Source organism: Rattus norvegicus, chromosome 17, assembly GCF_021556685.1.
Source record: "Rattus norvegicus strain SHRSP/BbbUtx chromosome 17, alternate assembly SHRSP_T2T, whole genome shotgun sequence".
NCBI classification, from domain to species: Eukaryota; Metazoa; Chordata; class Mammalia; order Rodentia; family Muridae; genus Rattus; species Rattus norvegicus.
The window spans coordinates 3175013-3195316 of record NC_141550.1 but is presented as its reverse complement, the minus strand read 5'-3'; the positions used below and the strand labels follow the sequence as shown (position 1 = coordinate 3195316).

At 39.8% G+C, this 20304-nt stretch overlaps 2 protein-coding genes across 7 annotated transcripts in view; both read left to right on the top strand.

Annotated features, from left to right (window-relative positions):
• Window positions 1–242: 242 nt before the first annotated feature.
• On the top strand, window positions 243–3945 carry Znf431l-ps9 (zinc finger protein 431 like, pseudogene 9). Its single transcript, XM_087591939.1, has 3 exons — window positions 243–363; window positions 548–608; window positions 2104–3945. The coding sequence occupies exons 1-3, from the start codon at window positions 330–332 to the stop codon at window positions 3404–3406; spliced, it is 1398 nt and encodes a 465-aa protein (XP_087448065.1). The 5' UTR covers window positions 243–329; the 3' UTR covers window positions 3407–3945.
• A 10973-nt stretch (window positions 3946–14918) lies between these two features.
• The window catches only part of Zfp808l3 (zinc finger protein 808 like 3), a 37041-nt gene continuing 31655 nt past the window's right edge, over window positions 14919–20304 (top strand). For 2 of the 6 annotated variants that reach the window (XR_015641395.1, XM_087591803.1), the window contains exon 1: window positions 14919–15101. Coding sequence is in view for 2 of the 6 variants with exons in the window: in XM_087591806.1 (XP_087447932.1) it covers window positions 15035–15037 (3 nt within the window). In the remaining 4 variants the exon portion in view is untranslated. Of the gene's footprint in view, window positions 15102–15363; window positions 15434–20304 lie in introns of all 6 variants that reach the window. The other 4 variants (XM_087591806.1, XM_087591801.1, XM_087591805.1 and 1 more) reach the window with 3 other exon arrangements.

Sequence of the window (20304 nt, the reverse complement as noted above, 5' to 3'; positions counted from 1 at the left end):
GTAGCTGACATTTCTCTAGAAAGGCTCCATTCTATTCAATGGAATGAGAGATGACAGGGTGAACCTCAACATTAAGTTTCCTTGTAAGATGACTTGGTAGTTAGAGTAGAACTTCAGTCAGGAAATAAGTCAGACAGACCCTGTAATTCTATGATCACATTGTTTATGAGGAATGCATGCCACATTAATGTTGTCTTTATCATGCTTTCTTTTGTGCCATGTATGGATAACTCTAGAAGCCAGTGACTTTTGAGGACGTACATGTGAATTTCACTCAGGAAGAATGGGTTTTGCTGGATCCCTCCCAGAAGAAGCTCTACAAAGATGTTATGCGGGAGACCTACAGGAACCTCAATGCTATAGGTCAGAGTGTGAATTTCCCATTCTTGTTTTAAAATTGGAGAAAAGAGTTTCTTTCTTTGGATGCACTTCTGAAATTTCAATTGAGATGGATACAGAATTTTGTGCATGAAGCATGCATGATTGAAGATAGTAACTTATGTTTTTCCTTATTTCCATCCATACTTTTTTTGTTACTTTATTTTAGGCTTCAATTGGGAAGACCAGAATATTAAGGAATATTGTCAAATATCTAGAAGACAAAGAAGGTAATTTTATGTGAAAATTCATGCAAATATGTCTCTGAAGAAATTTTAATGTGTGCTGAAAGTTTGAGAGTAAAGCAGCAGTGTAAATAAGGACAGGTTTAAGTGCATTGATGATTGGTACATTCTAACAAAACCATGGTCTTCCATGTGCTGTGTCTGATTTGTTTTTGCAATCCAATCCTTTAAGACACAGGATTTGGAAACAGTGCCTGAGTATGTATCAGCATTTGAAACACAGCCCTATTAGAACTACACTGCCCAACTGGCAATACATTTTTGCTAATTTTGTAAAAGCTACACAGTGAACATTTGAAAGATACATGTCCAAAGCTTCCAATAAGCAAATAGTCTATAGTAAAGATAGTGTTACTCACATATTAGGAGTGATATTATTGCCTTTAGCCAGATGAGGAGATTATTGGTGTTAAGAAGGATGTTGTGCAGTAACATTAATGCATATATCACATGTCTATGAGGAGCAAAATGTCAAACTATGTAAATGCAATGTGTTAGTTCCTTTCATAGACATATCACATATAATAATGAATAAAAACCATATTTAAAAGGGATGTTGATGGACTGACCCTGGACTCTGATCGCATAGGAAGCAATGAATATCCTAGTGAGAGCACCAGTGGAAGGGGAAGCCCTGGGTCCTGCTAAGACTGAACCCCCAGTGAACTAGATTGGTGGGGGGAGGGCGGCAATGGGGGGAGGATGGGGAGGGGAACACCCATAGCGAAGGGGAGGGGGAGGGATTAGGGGGATGTTTGCCCGGAAACCAGGAAAGGGAATAACACTCGAAATGTAAATAAGAAATACTCAAGTTAATAAAAAAAAAAAAAGAAAAAGAAAAAGAAACATCAAAAAAAAGAAAGAAAAAGAAACATTAAAAAAAGGGATATTGAAAAAAATCAATGTACATGTCTGGCTCTCTCTCTCTCTGTATCTATCTAATTCAATCTTTTGTCTCATCTCTTTCCCATAACAATGGGACGATATATAGTGGGTTGCTGTTATAGTAGATTTTTTTCAACATGATACAAGTTTACAATTAATTGGTTTTCTAACTTCATTGGCAACACATAAGCAACCTCATTCTGTAGAAAATTCTCTTGAGTACTAGGAAGGTAGAAATGCTTCTATTTCTCCTCCATCACTTTGCAAATATAGTATGTAGAATACAGTAAAAACTGGAAAACACTGAGTGTGTTAAAGATCTAAATTATTTTCCTTTTCTTCAGACTTGGTAAAAAGCTTTTATAGAAAAAGGACATGTAAAGCTGAGCCATGTAAAATATGCTCTGCCATCTCAGGGATCTTGGAAGATGAAAGCCAACCCATAGTGAAGGGAAAAAGCTTGAATGTGAGCAAAGTAATAAAATCTTAAGGCCAGATGCCTCTTTATATTTAGAGAAACAGTAACATTAAATCATCCAGATGAAAGTATTCATCAGTGTGGTAAACCTTTCACATGTGCATATTATCTTCTCAGGCATGAAAGAAGTCAGAGTGCAGAGATTCCCTCCGAATATACTCACTCTGGAAAACCCTTTGCTTTACATGCTCACAGTCATCCTCAAAGGAATGAAAGGATTCATTCAGAAAAGAAGCCCTCTGAAGTTATTCAGTGTGTTGAAGCCTTTGCTCCTTACACAGTTCTCCAAATACATAAAAGAACACAAGCTAGACAGAAACCTTATGAATGTAGTCAGTGTGGTAAAGTTTTTACACAACTCTGTAGTCTTAAAAGGCATAAAAAAAATCACACTGGAGAGAAGCCCTACAAATGTAATGAATGTTATAAATCCTTTTCACGGCATGATGCCCTCCAGATACATAAAAATATTCATAGCGTAAAGAAGCGCTACATATGTAATCAATGTAATAAAGCCTTTGCACAACCTGGTGTCCTCCAGAATCATGAAAGAATTCATACTGCAGAGAAACTGTACAAATGTAGTGAATGTGATAAAGCCTTTTCACAACCTGGCTATCTCCAGAAACACAAAAGAATTCATACTGGAGAGAAACCCTATATATGTAAAGAATGTGATAAAGCCTTTTCACTACTCATTCGGTTACAGAAACATCTGAGAATTCATACTGGAGAGAAACCCTATAAATGCAATCAATGTGATAAAGCCTTTTCACGGCACAGTACCCTCCACAGGCATAAGAGAATTCATAGTGGCGAGAAACCCTACAAATGTACCAAATGTGATAAAGCCTTTACACAACCCTGTATCCTCCGGAAGCATAAAAGAATTCATACTGCAGAGAAACCCTACAAATGTACTGAATGTGATAAAGCCTTTTCACAACCTGGTTACCTCCAGAAACACAAAAGTATTCATACTGAAGAGAAACCCTACAAATGTAATGAATGTGATAAATCCTTTCCACTACCCAGTAGTCTCCGCAACCATAAAATAATTCATAGTGGAGAAAAACCCCACAAATGCAATGAATGTGATAAAGCCTTTTCACACCCTGGTTACCTCCAGAAACACAAAAGAATTCATACTAGAGAGAAACCCTACAAATGTAATGAATGTGATAAAGCCTTTTCGCTACCCACTTACCTCCAGAAACACAAAAGAATTCATACTGGAGAGAAACCCTACAAATGTAATGAATGTGATAAAACCTTTCCACGACCCAGTAACCTCTGCAACCATAAAATAATTCATAGTGGAGAAAAACCCTACAAATGCAATGAATGTGATAAAGCCTTTTTTCGACAAGATTACCTCCAGAAACATAAAAGAATTCATGGTGGAGAGAAACTCCACTAATCTAATCAATGTGATAAAGCCTTTTTACTACACAGTAGGCTTCAGAAGCATAAAAGAATTCAGACAGTACAGAAACCTTACAAATATAATGAATTTGATGAAGACTTTTCACAGCAACAACAACAAAAAATCTTCAAATACATATAAGAATGCATACTGGAGAGAAACCTCACGAATGTAATGAATGTGGTGAAGCCTTTTCATAACACAGAAACCTCCAGAAGCATAAGAGACTTCATCCTACAGAGAAACACTATGACTGTCATCAATGTGGTCAACATTTGTACAGCACAGAAATCTCCTACAACATAAAACAACACATACTGGAGAGAAAGGATAGGAATGTCATCCATGTGATAAAGACTTTTCACAACACAGTCATAACGCATATAGCAGAGAAACCCTACAAATATATTCAAAGTGATACAGTGTTTTCAAATCTCAGTTATCTTAAAAGTAATGGAAAAAATTATCCTGGAGAGAAACCCTACAAACATAAGCAATGTGATGAAGCCTTTTCATGACATAGTATTCTACAGAACCAAAAAAAAAAAAAAAAAAAGACTTCATACTGGAGAAAACCTTAACTGTGATCAATCTGATTAAACCTTTTCATGACAGAGTAATCTCCAAATACAGGAAAGAACACATATAGGAGAGTTACCCTACAAATGTAATCAATGTGACAAAGCCTTTTCCCAAAACTATAGTCTCCAAATACATAAAAAGATGTATACTGGAGAGAAGCCCTACAAATGTAGTCAGTGTGATAACAGCTTTACAATCCAAGTCATCTTAAAAGGCATGGAAGCATACATACTGGAGAGAAACAGTACAAGTGTAATCTATGTGACAAAGCCTTTTCTCAACTTTACAATCTACAAATGTATAAAAGAAGACATTCTGGAGAGGAAACTACCAAGGTAATGACTGTTAGATAGCCTTTTTACAATGCCATCACTGTTGAAAGTATAAATGAACATGCTGAAGAGAAACCCTATGAATGTGATCATAGTCTTCATCATCCTGAACATATTTGTATTGGAAAGAAACCTGAATATAAGCATGATGGTAAAGACTATGCCCAGCACAGTTATCTCCTAATACAGCAAGGAACACATGCTGGAGAGATAAAGAGACAGAGACAGAGATAGACAGAGAGACAGAACACATTCACACCCAGAGAGAGACAGAGAGACCTTACGAATGTATTTAATGTGGGAAACCTTTGAATATCACAGCTCTCTTTAACCACATAGTATATCTTAGAGTAGATATACTAGTAACCCACCAGTGAGAGAAGCCCTGTGTGAGTAACATGGTATAGACTATGCAGGAGTCATTTATCTTGTATAAAATAATAAAGACTGGTAAGAAACTTCATGAAAATAAGCAATGTGGTAATTTTTTTGAAATGAAGAGAAAAATACATGCTGCAGGAAGCCCTATAAATATAGCCAATGTGGTAAAATTTTGCACTTTGTGATATTTTATGCGGGAGTAAATCTGTTAAATATTGCATATCGCAGTAGTCTTTCAAGATCTACAACTCACAATTGAGGAAATCTGTGAATCTGATGGACTTGGTACTATCTTTAGACAACACACTTATATTAAGTTACAGGAAATTATTCATTCTTGAGAAAACTCTAGCAAGTGTCAACTCTCTGCTCAGATACGATGATATCTCTGTTTTGTTTGTACCTGCAAATTCACAAGGACAAAATCCATATGAATTTTATTTATAAGGTAACTTGTTTAGATTTCAGAGTTTACTTTAAATTACATGAACTAACTCATTGAGGTGTAAAACTCTATGGTGCATATTAGTGCCTTTGTTCTTGCTGTGATAAAATGTCTAAGGCAATAGAGAAAAATTTAATCCCAAACCAGGGTTTCTACCTTACCTTTGATCATTTAATTTTCAGATAAAATGTACACACAACGTTTACATTTATAAAAGCCTTAATCAGCTCAAGGCTTTGGCAGATAGCTATCCTCTATGCCAGTATGCCTATATCTCAGCCAATAATTTCATCATACAGTCTTCATTGTTTCGTCTTGGCTATGCTTAACTCCAATTAGTCATCCCACATGACCATTATTTTATTATTGACCTTACCTAAGGCTGTTTTTTCTCCATCAACTTTTTCTCCTCATGGTTCTCCTCCAACTCCAAGCCCAGTATCCCTAAACCCTGTCTATGTCTCTTCTCTCCCAGCTACTGATTGTTGTCATCTTAAACACCAATGAAAAGTAACTAGAGAGCAAGGTACACAGCTTCACTTTGGTCTGTGTATGGACTTCCCTGGGAAAACCAGGTTTTAGGGTCCTGCACTGGACATTACAGTCCATAGCAACAGACTAAACCTTAGCATGAAGACAGCTTTTTAAAGTGTTTAAATTGCCTTATGATTCCAAAGGGATATGGGATCAGCATGAAAGTGTCAAGGCAACAACTGTCATTATGGGGCAGCTAAAGGAGGGAGCTCAGTGCTCACATCCTCAACCTGTAGCATTAAAGAGAGTATGGCATCTAGACATGGTATGAAGATTTAACCTCACAAGTCTACTCCCAGTGACATATTTTCTCCAGCAGGGGAACATTTCCTAAATCTCCCCAAATGACACTACCAACTGAGAAGAATTGATTTCTCTGTCTTCAAGGCTATATGATTGCATTCTGTTACATGAGCCAATTCATGATGATAAAAATGCTGTGGGTAAGCCTTCAGATGCCTCAGCCCCTGGGTTATACAAGAAGAACATCATGAGTAATATTTTCTTTGTTTATCAATTTCTTTTAATTTAATTATGAGATTTGTCTGTGTCTTTGTGTAGGTCTGTGCATGTGAATGCAGATTTCCAAGAAAACTAAACTTGTATCTTTTTATATCAGGAGTCACAGTAAAATGTCAAAACCTGATCTTGTTTCTGGGAATGAGCTTTTATTACTTGGCCATGTTTCCAGGGATGTAAATATTTTAAAGTGTTTTTATGTCATCTTGATGTCAGAAAATAGTAAAACTTACACAAGAGACAAACCCTATCCATGTTATTGACTTGGCTATAGACTGTGGACATCACAGATATTTTCAGTTTCAAGAAAAGCATCCTGTTTCATCTCTTCTTCATCATATCCTTGAGGGAAGTAAATTATTTCCCATGTTCATGAAAGTGTTGTAGTAGAGATCACCAGTTAGGTTTCTGGTTTGTAATTTCAAACACTTGGTATAGATATTAAAGTTTGTTTTGTGTGTTTCAAATCCATTTACAGATATTTATTAGGCTGTCCTTGAGTTCCTTCTGTGACTTCTGTTCATTAATTCCACTTTACTTTGAGATTGGTATTTTTTCTTCTGCATTGAAGTGAGTTGAATACTCATTTTCTATGTGGTCCATCATTTATTCAAATAACAGGTTTTGTGATTATACATTTCCAGTAATGTTGCTGGTGAAAGCATGATGGGATCACTTTTGGTTTTTTTGTTTGTTTGTTTGTTTGTTTGTTTTTGTTCTTTTTTTCTTGAGTGATGATGCAGAGTGTCTTCCAATCACCAGCTACTGAGCAAACTTGGAATGGAATGGGTACCTCTGCTAGACTTGTCCTCCCTCCTTCTTCCAAAGCTGGCAGAGAATACTTGATTTTTTTATATTTTCACAAATTCCTTTGAGATGTTGTTTGTTATGCAGCCTGGCTTTGGTGTCAGTCATTAGTCTGGGTTATAATTTCATTCTTGATTCTCACATGTCAGCCTTCGGAGTACAAGTCCAGGGATAGAAGATGTGCACTCAGGGTTGGGGATTTATCTCCGTGGTAGAGTGCATGCCTAGCAATCGCAAGGCCCAGGGTTCGGTCCCTAGCTCCGAAAAAAAAAATAAAGAAAAGAAGATGTGCACTCTATGTGTACTGTTTACTCAACACATTTTAATAACATTAACGTTAAAATCCTTAATAGGTGGAAATAGAAAGAACATTAAATACCTTAGGTGTATACCCAAAGGATCCTATTCATCTATCTCTAGAAGTGTAATAATGTACAGTAATCAACAATCAACTGCATATCTCACAACGCAGCTTGTTGTACAATGTGTATGTATAATTATTTGTCAGTCCATGCTAATTCATACACTGTGAGTAATGCTATTGGTACTTCCTCTAGAACTGCTGCCTCCTAAGGAAATTATTTGCAGATGTAGGAAAATGTAAGTGCAGTGAGATTTATTTTAATTATTTTTTACAGTTGGGTGTGTGTAGAATGTGGTGATGTGTTTTTAGGCAACCACAGATATATGGAGACTGGAAGACAATACTGTGGCTTCTACCTTAGCCATCTGTATATGGAGAGCAAGGTCATGCTGGCAGCCTTGCTCAACACAGACTTTTCACCCTGAGCCTCAACACTGATGCTCACATAGGATTAGGTGAAAGATTACATCAGTAAAATCCTGTCTTTGTTTCAGTTTTTTTAACTTATTGTCATCTAAGGATGGAAGAAAACAGGACAAATAGAAAAATAAGGAAATATTTTGTCATTTTTTGTAATCTGGCAGTTCAGTCTTAGACGGAAATACTTTTGCTGCTTAGATAACACACTTTTTTTTTTTTTGGCTTAATGAGGGCAGATGATTGAGCTTAGCAGGTTGGGTAGTGAGAACACAGGCTCTAGTCCTAACACTAGTAACAGAAGTCTCCTGTCATATGCAGCCCTTCTGCCTAAAACTCATGCCTTCCAACTAAGAGCAATATCATTTTGGTTTATCATGGCATCTATTATAATTCACCAAATCTAGGGCAGAGTTCTGTCCTTATTCCACAGATGGTGAAACAGGCTCACAGAGTTAAGTTGCTTCCGATTATCCTCATGTGGACTTGCTTGACTACAGGAAGTGGCCAATTCATGATCCACATCTTCCACTTCTCGGAGTTTTAGCTAGAGTCTCACAATAGTCATCCTGGGTGTTCTCCCTCTTTCAGGTTTCTGGCAGGTCCTAGGGATGCCTTCTGCACCCTTACACCACCATTTCCGTTATCTCCTCTGCTTTCCCTGCACCGGTCCTTCCCCACCCCCCACAGATTCCTTCCCCATTTCTTCTCCCACCCAATTCCCTTCCACTGTCCACCATTGAAATCTTATGAGAAAAATTCAGCCAGCCTTCCTTATGCCCCCTTACTTATTTAGGCTCTTTGGGTCTGGTGATTGTAATATGGTTGTCCTGTATTTTATGTTTAATATCCCCTTATAAGTCGGTACATGCCATTCATGTATTTTTGGGTCTGGGTTACCCCACTCAGAATGACATTTTCTATGTCCATCTATTTGCTTGCATGATGTCTTGTTTTTAATGCCCAAGTGGTCCTTGTGTGATTGAATGACATTTTCTTTATCCATGGTTCTGTTGAGGCACATTTTCTTAAGTTTCTGTCTATTACAAATAAAGCTGCTTTTAATATAGTTGAACAAGTGTCCTGGTGTTATGGGGGCGTGTACATGGGAGATCCTTCCATCTTCAGATATCTTCTTCAGTTTCTTGCTTCAGGGACTTGAAGTTCTTGTTGTACAGATCTTTCACTTGCTTGGTTAGAGTTACACCAAGGTATTTTATATCATTTATGGATGGTGTGCATGGTGTTGTCTCCCCGACTTCTTTTACAGCTTGACTATAGTTTGTATAAATGAGGATGACTGATTTTTTTGAGTTAATTTGTTTCCCATCACTTTGGTGAAGGTGTTTATCAACTGCAGGAATTCTCTGGAAGAATCTTAGTCACTAGATATTTATACCATTATATCATCTAGAAGGAGTGATACTTGACTTCTTCCTTCCCAATTTCTATCTCCTTAATTACCTTGTTATCTTATTGTGCTAGCTAGTACGTCATATACTATATTGCATAGATATAGAGATCATTGTCTTATTTCTATACTTAGGGTGTGGCATATGTATGTCAGACACCAGCAGTATATAAAATGTTAAACCAAAGAAGGATCAATGATGCCACTTGAAACTAAAAGCATCTTTGGGTTTTGTCTCTAAAACACACATAGTGGAAGTAGGTAATAGATATCTGTGAGGTGTTTTCTCACTGCTACCTACACCCATGGCACAGGTGTATATCCACACACACAGTTGAAACATTTTTACATGGATGAATTACAAAGGAAAGAACCCAGTTTTTGAGAATACACGAAATGATTTGCCAGTTTAAGTTATTGTTATAAAATATCAGTACGTATTACCGAACATCAAAACTATGAGGTTTCCTTTTTAAATCTTAGTTTATCATTCATTCATGCTTTGATCAAATGTAAGGCATCAGAAAACCTCAGTGTGTCTTCGAGGTACATACTTGTAACCCCAGGACATGGGGATGGTGGCAGTCCAGTCTCTGTGCTTTAGACCATGGTTGTGTACATAAAGAGTTCTTGGACAGCCATCCTATAGAGTGACATCTGTCTCAAGATGAAAGAGCATACCTTCTTTTACTGAAATTCCCTAAAACAATGTGCCTGGCTTCTGGACACATTTGGCAGCATTGGGAGCCCACAACAATGCCTGGGAGGTAGACCTCTGATGTAATTTATGCTTCTTGTAAGGAGAGAAAAGGAACATGTATGTATGAAGATTTGTTTGCTGAATGGGATTGTATTCTGATTCCTTGATGCCTGCAAAACTTTCAGTTAGGAACTCTGAGTGGTGGTGACTCTCGGTGACATCAAGGCTGTCCTCAGGGGACGATGGACCTCAAACAGAAGTCACTCTCATAAATCTGTGGAAGTCAAGCCTTTAGAAAGAACCATGGAGTATGGATGAACTATTGGGGGTGGGGCTTTGGATGTAAAAGCAAGAGGAAGAAAAGGCCCTCCAGAGTGCAATGCTTGGGGCGGATGTGAACACCAGCTGCCTTCCATTGTACTTCCTATATCCACTCAGCTGTGACGAGTCAGTCCTGTCTGATTCTTCACCTCTCTTTTTTCTTGGCACATACACAGAGATGTCAGTGATAGCACCCTGCATACCCAACACGGCAGTCTCCAATTAGACCATAAAGTCTTTCAGTCCCAAAAGGTCATACCTGTAACCTGCCCTCCTGGTAGGAAGTAGATATTCTAAAGATTCATTCATATCTCTCCCTTTGGTTATGCTGTAGTGTAACAGTGGATCCCATGAGCTTTGAATTTCCCTTGGAGTCTCTGGAAAATAACTGATTCCTCTAGGTATGAACTTCTCCGCATATCTTCCCATTTACTGAATACTTTTCAGAGGCAAGAAGAGCTAGAATTCTTTTAAGGACTTAGGAATAGGAGAAAATTCCCTGTTCCAAATGAGTCACACGGAGTAAATATGTTAATCTTTTTCAACTGTTATAATTTCCTTTTTTCTTTTCCTTCATTTTTATTATTTTATTTTAAAGACTATTTTCACTCTAGTCTCTGGATGGCCTGGAACTCCTATCTGTTGGATAATCTCAAAGAATTTTGCCCACCTTGCCTCAAGAATAACAGCATTATAGGTAAACATGTCACAGATAGATGAGTCAGTTCTTTTAATTGGCTTAATGGGGATGAGTGGCTGAGTCTAAGTGGTTAGGGTAGCAACGACACAGACTGTGGTCCTAAGTCTAGCAATAGATGTCTACCATGAAATGCAGCCCTCTTCCCTTCAGCTCCACCGTCTTTCTAATCAGGAGCAATATTGTTTTGCTTTATCATCTCTGTTGTAAGTAACCAAAGGAAAAGGGCAGAGTTCTGTCCTTTTCTACAGATGGTGAAACCCAGACTCAGAATGCTCTGTCATTACTGCATAGATATGTGGAACTGCTCATGTTGCTCATGCTGTGATTCTAATGACTCACTAAAGTGGAAGCCACCTCAGCCAGACCTGGTGGCACAGGCCTGTAATCACCGTGCTTGGAAAGTGGAGACAGCCGTTTCAGGATTTCGAGGTCATCCAAGGTGAAAGTGATCAATGGAGTATGGTGCTAGTCCTAGAGATCCAAGTCAGAATGTGATTGGCTAAGGCCTATATCCATAGACTTCCCTGCAGCTCCAGAGGTTCAGGGTAATGACACCATTAAGTGTTAGCTGAGGTACTTACACTCCAATTTTTCTATACTTGATAATATTTCCTGTTTGAAACACACTGGTTATTTCAGGGCCAGGTTACTGCAAGTGGGAAATTCTTCCTCAGGCCGGTATGAGCTCCCTAATGGCACATCCAATGCAAAGTGTTTATCCCTGAAATCATGTACACACCAAACAGTACCACACAAAGCAGGTGTTATGCATTTATTTGTACATACTTTTTCATACATGGGTAACAAGAAATGGGAAAGGAAGGATTTCAGGGTGCACAAGGAAGAGATAAGGAAGGGAAAAAATAATACGATATATTGAGATCAAGATGTATAAAAATAAAATTTAAATAAAAATGGGCTCAGATAGCACAGCAATTTGATAAGGCACTGTTAGAGGGGCAGGAGGCCAATTCCCAAGACTACCTGGTTACTATCTCTGTAAAGATCTGCTTCCCCCTGCTGGTCTAAGCATATACTGTGCACAGGCAAATGGGGGCAAAAGACCCATACATAGAAAATAAAACTCAAAAGGAATACCTTAAAACACTGGAATTCTCTGCAGTGAAGTCCTGGTCGTGAGAAAGAGAGCAGCCAGGGCTAGTCGAAATGTAATTCTTTATGTCCTCCATTGAGGCATCTATTGCCTTCCTCTGAACCAGCTTGCTCAGGAGGAAAAGCTACTTTACCTTGAGGTTAGAATAGCTCAGCACAGGTGTTCAGGTAAGAACAGTAACCATTGCAGTGACATGTGACTGTTCCTTGATGTATTCTGTATTTGTGTTCTGTGTCCTTTGAATATGGGAGGGTTGTGGCACTGAAACATCTTTTAAGTCTGTCTTTTTGATCAAAACATTAAGGACTAGTATAGTTTTGCTGTGTAAATCTCCATCTGCCTCAGTGACTAAACTTGCAAGATCCTATTCCCATTCAAATTGTTCAAAACATTACCTAGAGCCCAAACTTAAAAGAGACTTATGGATGACAGCATATGTGGAACTCAAACTCTGTCCTAGGCTGCCTCTTCTTTGGGCATCAGCCAGAGGTGAATGAGTGATCTCTCCCTGGGAAAGGATGTTAATTCTACACCAGCTGTACATCCAGCCTTTTAGAACATTGTTTCTGAGTCAAGCGTTCCCACAGCGAGTCACAGACCCTCATTCCACTATGTTATTTTCCACGTCAGTAACATTGCTGTCCTACTGATAACACCAGCTGAATCTTAAGTTAACATCTGTACCATCACTGTGTTTTAAAAGTTCACATTTGAGTCATATAATGAACTGTTTATTGCATCCAGAGGGAAAGGATTTGCATGAGGGGCATAGCGTCTGCATTCAGACCAGAATAGGAGGAAGTTTATTGGGTACACTACTGGGGCGGTGGGCACAATCAGCTACTGGAGTAGCCATTTAAAAAAGGACCTGATCATGGCAGGGTGGTGATTTAGTAATTTTACAGAATGTATTAATTCATGTTGGGTGAGTGAAAACAGACTAGATCCGTGGGTGTAGGATTCGTGATGTCAGTGAAGCCCATGAGTATTCAAATTGCACTTAGGTTACTGTCCTGGAGAGATATGTGCAGTCAGCACTGACATAGAGAAGTCAGCTCAGAAATGTGAAACACAGGCCTTCATTGCCCGTAGTTGTTTGTGGCAAGTTCCAGGTCCCAGCAGCCAACGCTCCAGATAGAGACAAGGTCAAACGGTATTTGATAAATGCTTTTCCAGGAAAAGGGCCGCTCTTTTTCTAAGTCAGAATGCCTATGTGTTTTTCAATTCTATTTATGTTTGTAAAAAGTCCTCCACTGGTTCCCTTTAATGCAGCACTGCTCTGAACTCTTACTTGTTTGCATTCTGTGATGTGTCCCAGGCACAAGAATTTCTTTACCTTTTTTACAAGTTCTGCTTAGGACAAGGTCTGCTGAAGCCCAGGCTGAGTCATGCTACGTAATAGAGAATTGCTTTGAACCTTTAGTCCTGTCTCTAAGGCCACATGATGGGAGGACAGTCCTGCATCTCTTCTAGGCTTGGCTCTGAAGGTGAAAGTTTTCCTGTATTGGCAGTACTTGACATTAGCAATGAGTAGTGATGTCATCCATTTCCCTTGGTCGATAATCACCCTGACTGACCATTACTCTGGTCCACAGACCAGGCAATGAAGAATCTGGAAAGTGTATTGCCAGGGCGTTAAGTTTGGAATCGATGTGTGGGGGTGGGAGCATCGTCATAGAAGCAAGGGTAGGGGGCGGGGGTATAGGAGAAGGGGAAAAGGAGATAACATTTGAAATGTAAATACATAAAATATCTAAGAAAATAAATAAAGTAGAAACAAATGTAAAGAAAGAAGAATATGGACAAAGACCTGAACTTACTGTGAACTGTTGTTGACACTAATGCAGCTAGTTCAAATTACTCTAGTTACACAAGTTCAGTTCCCTAAAACCAAACAGATGGGCACTCTGAGGGATTGTTATTATTTGCAATATTCAAGATGGGAAATCTCTTCTTTAATCTGGAGGTATTGATTGACAAGAAAAAATTAGTCTAGGCCATAGCTTGTGGTGGGCGCTTCCATGTATAAAGGATATTGAAGTTGGTAGTTCTTTCTCTTCTTCCCCTACACTGGCTAGAAAGATCATTTTATTTTCTGGCATTAGCATCTCCTTCTCTTTAATTCTGGCATATGGTAAAGACGAGCTGAGACACACAGCTACTGCTGTATTCTTCAAATTTCCATTGGTACACAGTTTTTGTTTTACTAGTTGGACCACATTCTGCGAGCCATTCTTATATATCCACTCCATGCACACATAGACAGATCCATTGTATTAGGTCTGTTCATCTGGAAAACCTTTACTAACACAGATATGATGTTTCACCTTCCACTGAGGAAGATGTGCTTCTAACATTAGTGCTCCGTAGCTGTCGGCATCCATTCCCTGCTTTTCTCCCAGGGTTGTTTGCAGTCTCACATGTAGCAGTTGAATATTAGCTGCAATTTTCCCGACGTCAGCGTACAATCAGAGAAACAAATATCACGCTTTGTGTCCGAAACTCTCTCTTTAATTGTTACTATCCTTGGAACCTATACTTCAGTCTGCTCCAAGCTGAATACTGTACCTTGCAAGTTATCCCACTTGATTGAGGAGCAGCAACAGCAGCAAGAGCAGGAGGAAGAAACTCCTGCTGAGTGCTGGAAGGCAGAAAGATAGGTTATAGGAAGACACGCTAAAGAGATACTGAAAAATCTTGCAGCTCTGAGAAGGGTAAGCTCCTGGACTAGAATCCTGGGCCAGGAAACGCTATGCTGTGTGCCTTCATCGCACTCTAATCCTACGGGAGGGGTTCATGTCACTCAAGATTCACTGGCCAATCAGGGCCTCCAGGCAGGGCGTCCACTAGTAGAAGAGGAGTGTACTTCCTGGTGCCCTGTTTCCAGCAGCCGATTTACCGGAGTTGCTTAGCGGGCTTGAATGATTGGCCTGATGTGTTTTGATGTCTGCTGACGGGTGTCTTATCGACGTGCTCCAATCTACTAAGTCGGGACATGGTGAGCAGGTGACCGCTGCCCAAAACGAGAAGGAGCAGGCGGCTCAGCCGCCGGACTCGTTGTGGTGGGTTGCAGGGGGCCAACCCTGGCTGTTCTTTTTGGTTTCTTTTGAGGCAGCGGAGGGGGAAGAATGTCCGCGGGGGCAAGACTTGGTCTTGCGACATATTTAGGGTTGCTGTTTTACCTATTTTAAGTCTAAGGCGCTTTGCAGCTGTAGCTGACGTTCCTGAGTTCCTCAGAGGCCAGACTGTAAAGTGCAATCTCTGGTGTGTAGCCCCTCACCTTAAAACAGCAGGAGGGTTAAGTAGCCTTTCTTCTATCTCCAGGGAACTGGGCTGCTCTAACTTCCAGCCTGGTAGTTGAAGTCACAGGAAGAAAAGTGACACACTTTGAAAGGTGACTTTAATGTTTATTTCCAAGTTTTTCTGAAACGTTGTCTAATAAAAGGGAATCGGGTAATTGAGTAAAGGATTGATTGCTAGAGCCTTTCCCTCAAGTCCAGATGCACTCACTTGATAGGCTTGGGGGAAGTTTGGAGTAGTAAATTCTATGAGCCAGGAGAAGAGAGACACACTCACAGAAGAAAGACTTTTATACAAGCAAATATGGATAAACTCACCTAAGTTCTATACAAAATCATATGTTTTGGGGAGGTTGGCTTGATCAATGCATATTGAATTTCCAACTGGAGGGTACCCCTTTGCAGCTGTGTCCAATCCACTTGCACAATTACTTCAGCTCAGTGGGTTGAGAAGAATGCCATATGTTTCAGCTGTGTGTTACGTTACTTATCTAGCACCTAACATTGCACATAGGGTCCAGGTCAAAGCCATTCTCTCTGCCAGGGAATGGCCCTTACTTATTCAAAATTGGTACGGATATGTGGGGATTTTCTTATTATTAATAATGTTTTTCTTTTGAAAGAGTCAACGATTGATTTCACATTTTATATTTCATTTCTTATTAATTCGTTCATTTTTATTGGTTATTTGATTTATTTACATTTCTTTTTTTTTTTTAAAGATTTATTTATTTATTATATAAGTACACTGTAGCTGTCTTCAGATACACCAGAAGAGGGCATCGGATCTCTTTACAGATGGTTGTGAGCCACCATGTGGTTGCTGGGAATTGAACTCATGACCTCTGGAAGAGCAGTCTGGTGCTCTTAACCACTGAGCCATCTCTCCAGCCCTATTTATTTACATTTCAAATGTTATCCCGCTTCCTGGTTTCCCCTCTGCAAACCTCCTATGATATCCCTCTCGTGCGCCCCCACAAACTCCTGCCTCACCTCCCTAGCATTCCCCTACGTAGGGGCAGCGTCTCCACAGGACCAAGGGCCTTCCCTGCTCCCATTGATGTCAGATAAGGCCATCCTCTGCTATGTGAACAGCTGGGGCCATGGATCCCTCCATGTGTTCTCTGGTTGGTGGTTCATCCCTGGTAGCTCTAGGGGAATCTGGTTGGTGATAATGTTGTTCTTGCTATGGGGTTGCAAACCCCTTCAGCTTCTTCAGTCTTTCCCCTAAGTCCTCTCTGCTGTCCTAGTGCTCACTCAGTCCGATGGTTGGCTGTGCGCATCCACATCTGTATTGGTCAGGCTCTGGCCGAGCCCCTCAGGGAGCAGCCATAGCAGGCTCCTGTCAGCTCATGCTTCTTGGCATCAGCAATAGTGTCTGGGTTTGGTGTCTGCAGATAAGATGGATCCGCATGGGGGGGCAGTCTCTGGATGGCCTTTCCTTCAGTCTCTGCTCCATTCTCTGTCCCTGCATTTCCCTTAGACAGGAACAATCGTGTGTTAATATTTTTGAGATGTGTGTGTGGCCCCATCCCTCAACTGGGTCTGCATATGGTCTCTACAGGTTCTCTTTCCCCTTTGTTGGGTATTTCAGCCAATGCCATCCCAGTTGTGTGCTGGGAGCCTCTTGCTTTCCTAGCATCTAGGGCTTTCTAGTGGCTACTCCCAGTTCCTCATTCCCCACTGCTACATACTTCCCTTCCATTTCCTGACCCTCTGTACTTCTTTCCTATCTCTCCCCCAACTAATGCTCTCCCACCTCCACTGCCCGCCCAGCCTTTCCCTCTCCCTCTTTCTGCTCCTGTAATTTTTTTATTCCCTCTTCTAAGTAGGACTGAAGCATCCACATTGGTCTTCCTTCTTGCATTTCATATGGTCTGTGAGTTGTATTGTAGGTATTCTGAGCTTTTTGTCTAACCTCTAGTTATCAATGAGTACATACCATGTTTATTCTTTTGTGACTGGGTTACCTCACTCAGGAAGATATTTTCTACTTCCATCCATTTACCTGTGAGTTTCATGATGTCATTGTTTTTAATAGCTGAGTAGTGCTCCATTGTGTAGATGTACCACATTTTCTGTATCCATTCCTCTGCTGAGGGACATCTGGGTTCTTTCCAGCTTCTGGTAGTATCAATAAGGCTGCTATGAACATAGTGGAGCATGTACCTTGTTATATGTTGGAACATATTTTGGGTATATGCCCAGGAGTGATATACCTAGGTCTACAAGGACGACTGTGTCCAGTTTTCTGAAGAACAGTCAGAGTGATTTCCAGAGTGTTTGTACCGGCTTGCAAACCCACCAACAATTGAGGAGTGTTTCTCTTCTCCACATCCTTACCAGCATGTGCTCTCACATGAGGTTTTGATCTTAGCCATTCTGACTGGTGTGAGGTAGAATCTCATGGTCATTTTGATTTTCATTTCTCTGATGACTAAGAATGTTGAACATTTTTTTAAATGAAATTTTCCTCTCTCTTTTTAAAATTTTTTAAAACACTTTACTATATATCAGTACACTGTAACTGTCTTCAGGCACACCAGAAGAGGGCATCTGATCTTATTTCAGATGGTTTTGAGCCACCAGGTGGTTGCTGGAATTTGAACTTGGGACCGCTGGAAGAGCAGTCAGTGCTCTTAAGCACTGAGCCATGTCTCCAGCCCCAGTGTTTGGATTGTTAATACTTAAATGACTGATTTGGTTTGAGGCTCTCACAATTTTCTCATATATTCTTGTCTCTGCCTCCTAATTTGCTGATTGTCAGCATTTCAGACCACATGATCATTTGATGGAGATGCAATTTAGGGGGTGCCTCCGAGCCATTCGATTTTCCTCATTTGAGAATTCTTTGTTTAGCTCTGTACCCCAAAAGGAAATTGATAACATTGCTGCTGTGACAGTACTTAATATTAGGGATGAACAGTGCCTTTGTTGTGAAGTCAAAAGATCATTTCTAAGAAATGATGGTCTGGTTCCTAGGACTTGTGAACACTGCATTCCACATTTTGGTTTGCCTGCTACATTTTACTAATTGTTTAGAAACTGATAGACAGGCGGTGATGGGAAGCACTCTTGAGAGAAAGATCAGTAGCAACTGACGGTAAGAAATAAACAGATTAGAGGGCAGTTTGAGGTATTTTTGTGATGGCTGTAAAGTCTGTGTTCTTTTTAAATTTTTCACACATACAATCATAGGTAATAATGGTCAAGTTGACATTATGCCTGGCAGAGTCTCCTTAGTGTTTGATGAAAGCCTGACTGTATTTTGTGCTTTTGTTCATGGCTTTTTCTCTCTGATCCCTCATTATGTCAGCAAGGCTGCACGCAGTCTTGATTATTGTATCTTTGTGTCTTATTGTGTCTGTGTGTTTTCTATTTCTTTATTATCCTATTGATAACTCTGTGTTGTATAGGATGGCACATACCCTGGGATCAGGTTCCCCATCATAAATTGTTGTAATGTTTTTATATATACATTTTTTAAAAGAATTATTTATTTTATGTCTATGCATACACTGTAGCTGTCTTCAGTTAAACCAGTAGAGGGCATCAGATCCCAACACAGATGGTAGTGAGCCACCCTGTGGTTGCTGGGAATTGAATTCAGTCTACCTGGAAAAGCAGTCAGTGCTCTTAACCACCGAACATTCTTACCAGTGCCAATTGTTTGATATTTTAATTTATACTTTTTTTTAAATCTGAGTTGCTGTTTCCATCCTGTCTGAGATTCAACCAGTGAGCTCTTTTCTCTTCTTGTCGCCATGTGCCTACATTGCTGTGATGGATTCTAATCCTTTAGAAGTGCAAGTCCAATTCAATGCTTTCAATAATGATTCCTCTTGGCCATGACCTATTTCATGATATCAGTGAAAATTAACCATACAGTAGGGTTGTGTGGATGATCGGAACACAGTAAATTTACCCTTCCAACTACACAAACCAGGGAGGAATTTCTTCTACATTAGCTGCAGAGCAGTTAGCATCAGTGCAAATCCTTTAAGGGTTGGAGTGATCCCAAGATTGACAAGTCTAGGCTGCCGTGAGGAATAATCCTGTTAAGAACATTCTCCTTGGGCTGGAGAGATGGCTCAGTGTTTAAGAGCACCCCACTGCTCTTCCAGAGGTCCTGAGTTCAATTCCCAGCAACCACATGGTGGCTCACAACCATCTATAATCAGGTCTGGTGCCCTCTTCTGGTGTATCTGAAGACAGCTGCAGTGTACTTATATATAATAAATGAATAAATTAATCTTTAAAAAAAAAGAACATTCTCCTTTACTAATAAGGAGACCAACGTCAAATGACTTCTCAGCTCTCTCTTCTGTAGAAGATTCCGATGCTAGGAATATTTGTTGAAAGGCGCTTCCTTAAACACAGACTGCTATCTACTATACTTTTAATATGTGTTATAGATTATAGTGTGCTCATCAAATCAAAGTCAGCTGGGGTTCTAAATCAGACCCTGTCTCAAACAAAGGAAATAATCAGAACTGTATTTGTCATAGGCTAGCATATTTCGTTTTTTCTTTCCTTTACTAATTAATCTTAATGGTAAAATTTGATTCCAAGGTAAAAGTTACCCTTTTTTTTTTGACTTGTTGTTCATGTACATTCTTGTGATTTCCACATCATACATGGTTTCCAGTGTTCCTGGTATGTTCTGTTAACTGGGTGATAGTGAACTAAGTTACTAACTGAAAAAAGATTCTACTTCTGTAAGCACATGCCATGTACCTAGGCCTTGAGCTTGACTATAAAAGCCATCCCCTGCTTTTTAATAAACTGATTTATTTCTTTTATGTATTCAGTTTACATTCTGCACACTGCCCTCCTCCCAGTTACACCCTCCCATAATTCTTCCCCCAGCTGCCTCTCCTTTTCGCCCCTGAGTCGATGAGCCACATTGCATTACGCAGACCTTCTATTTCGTAGGACTAGTGTAACTACAGTATCTTGGTTTCAT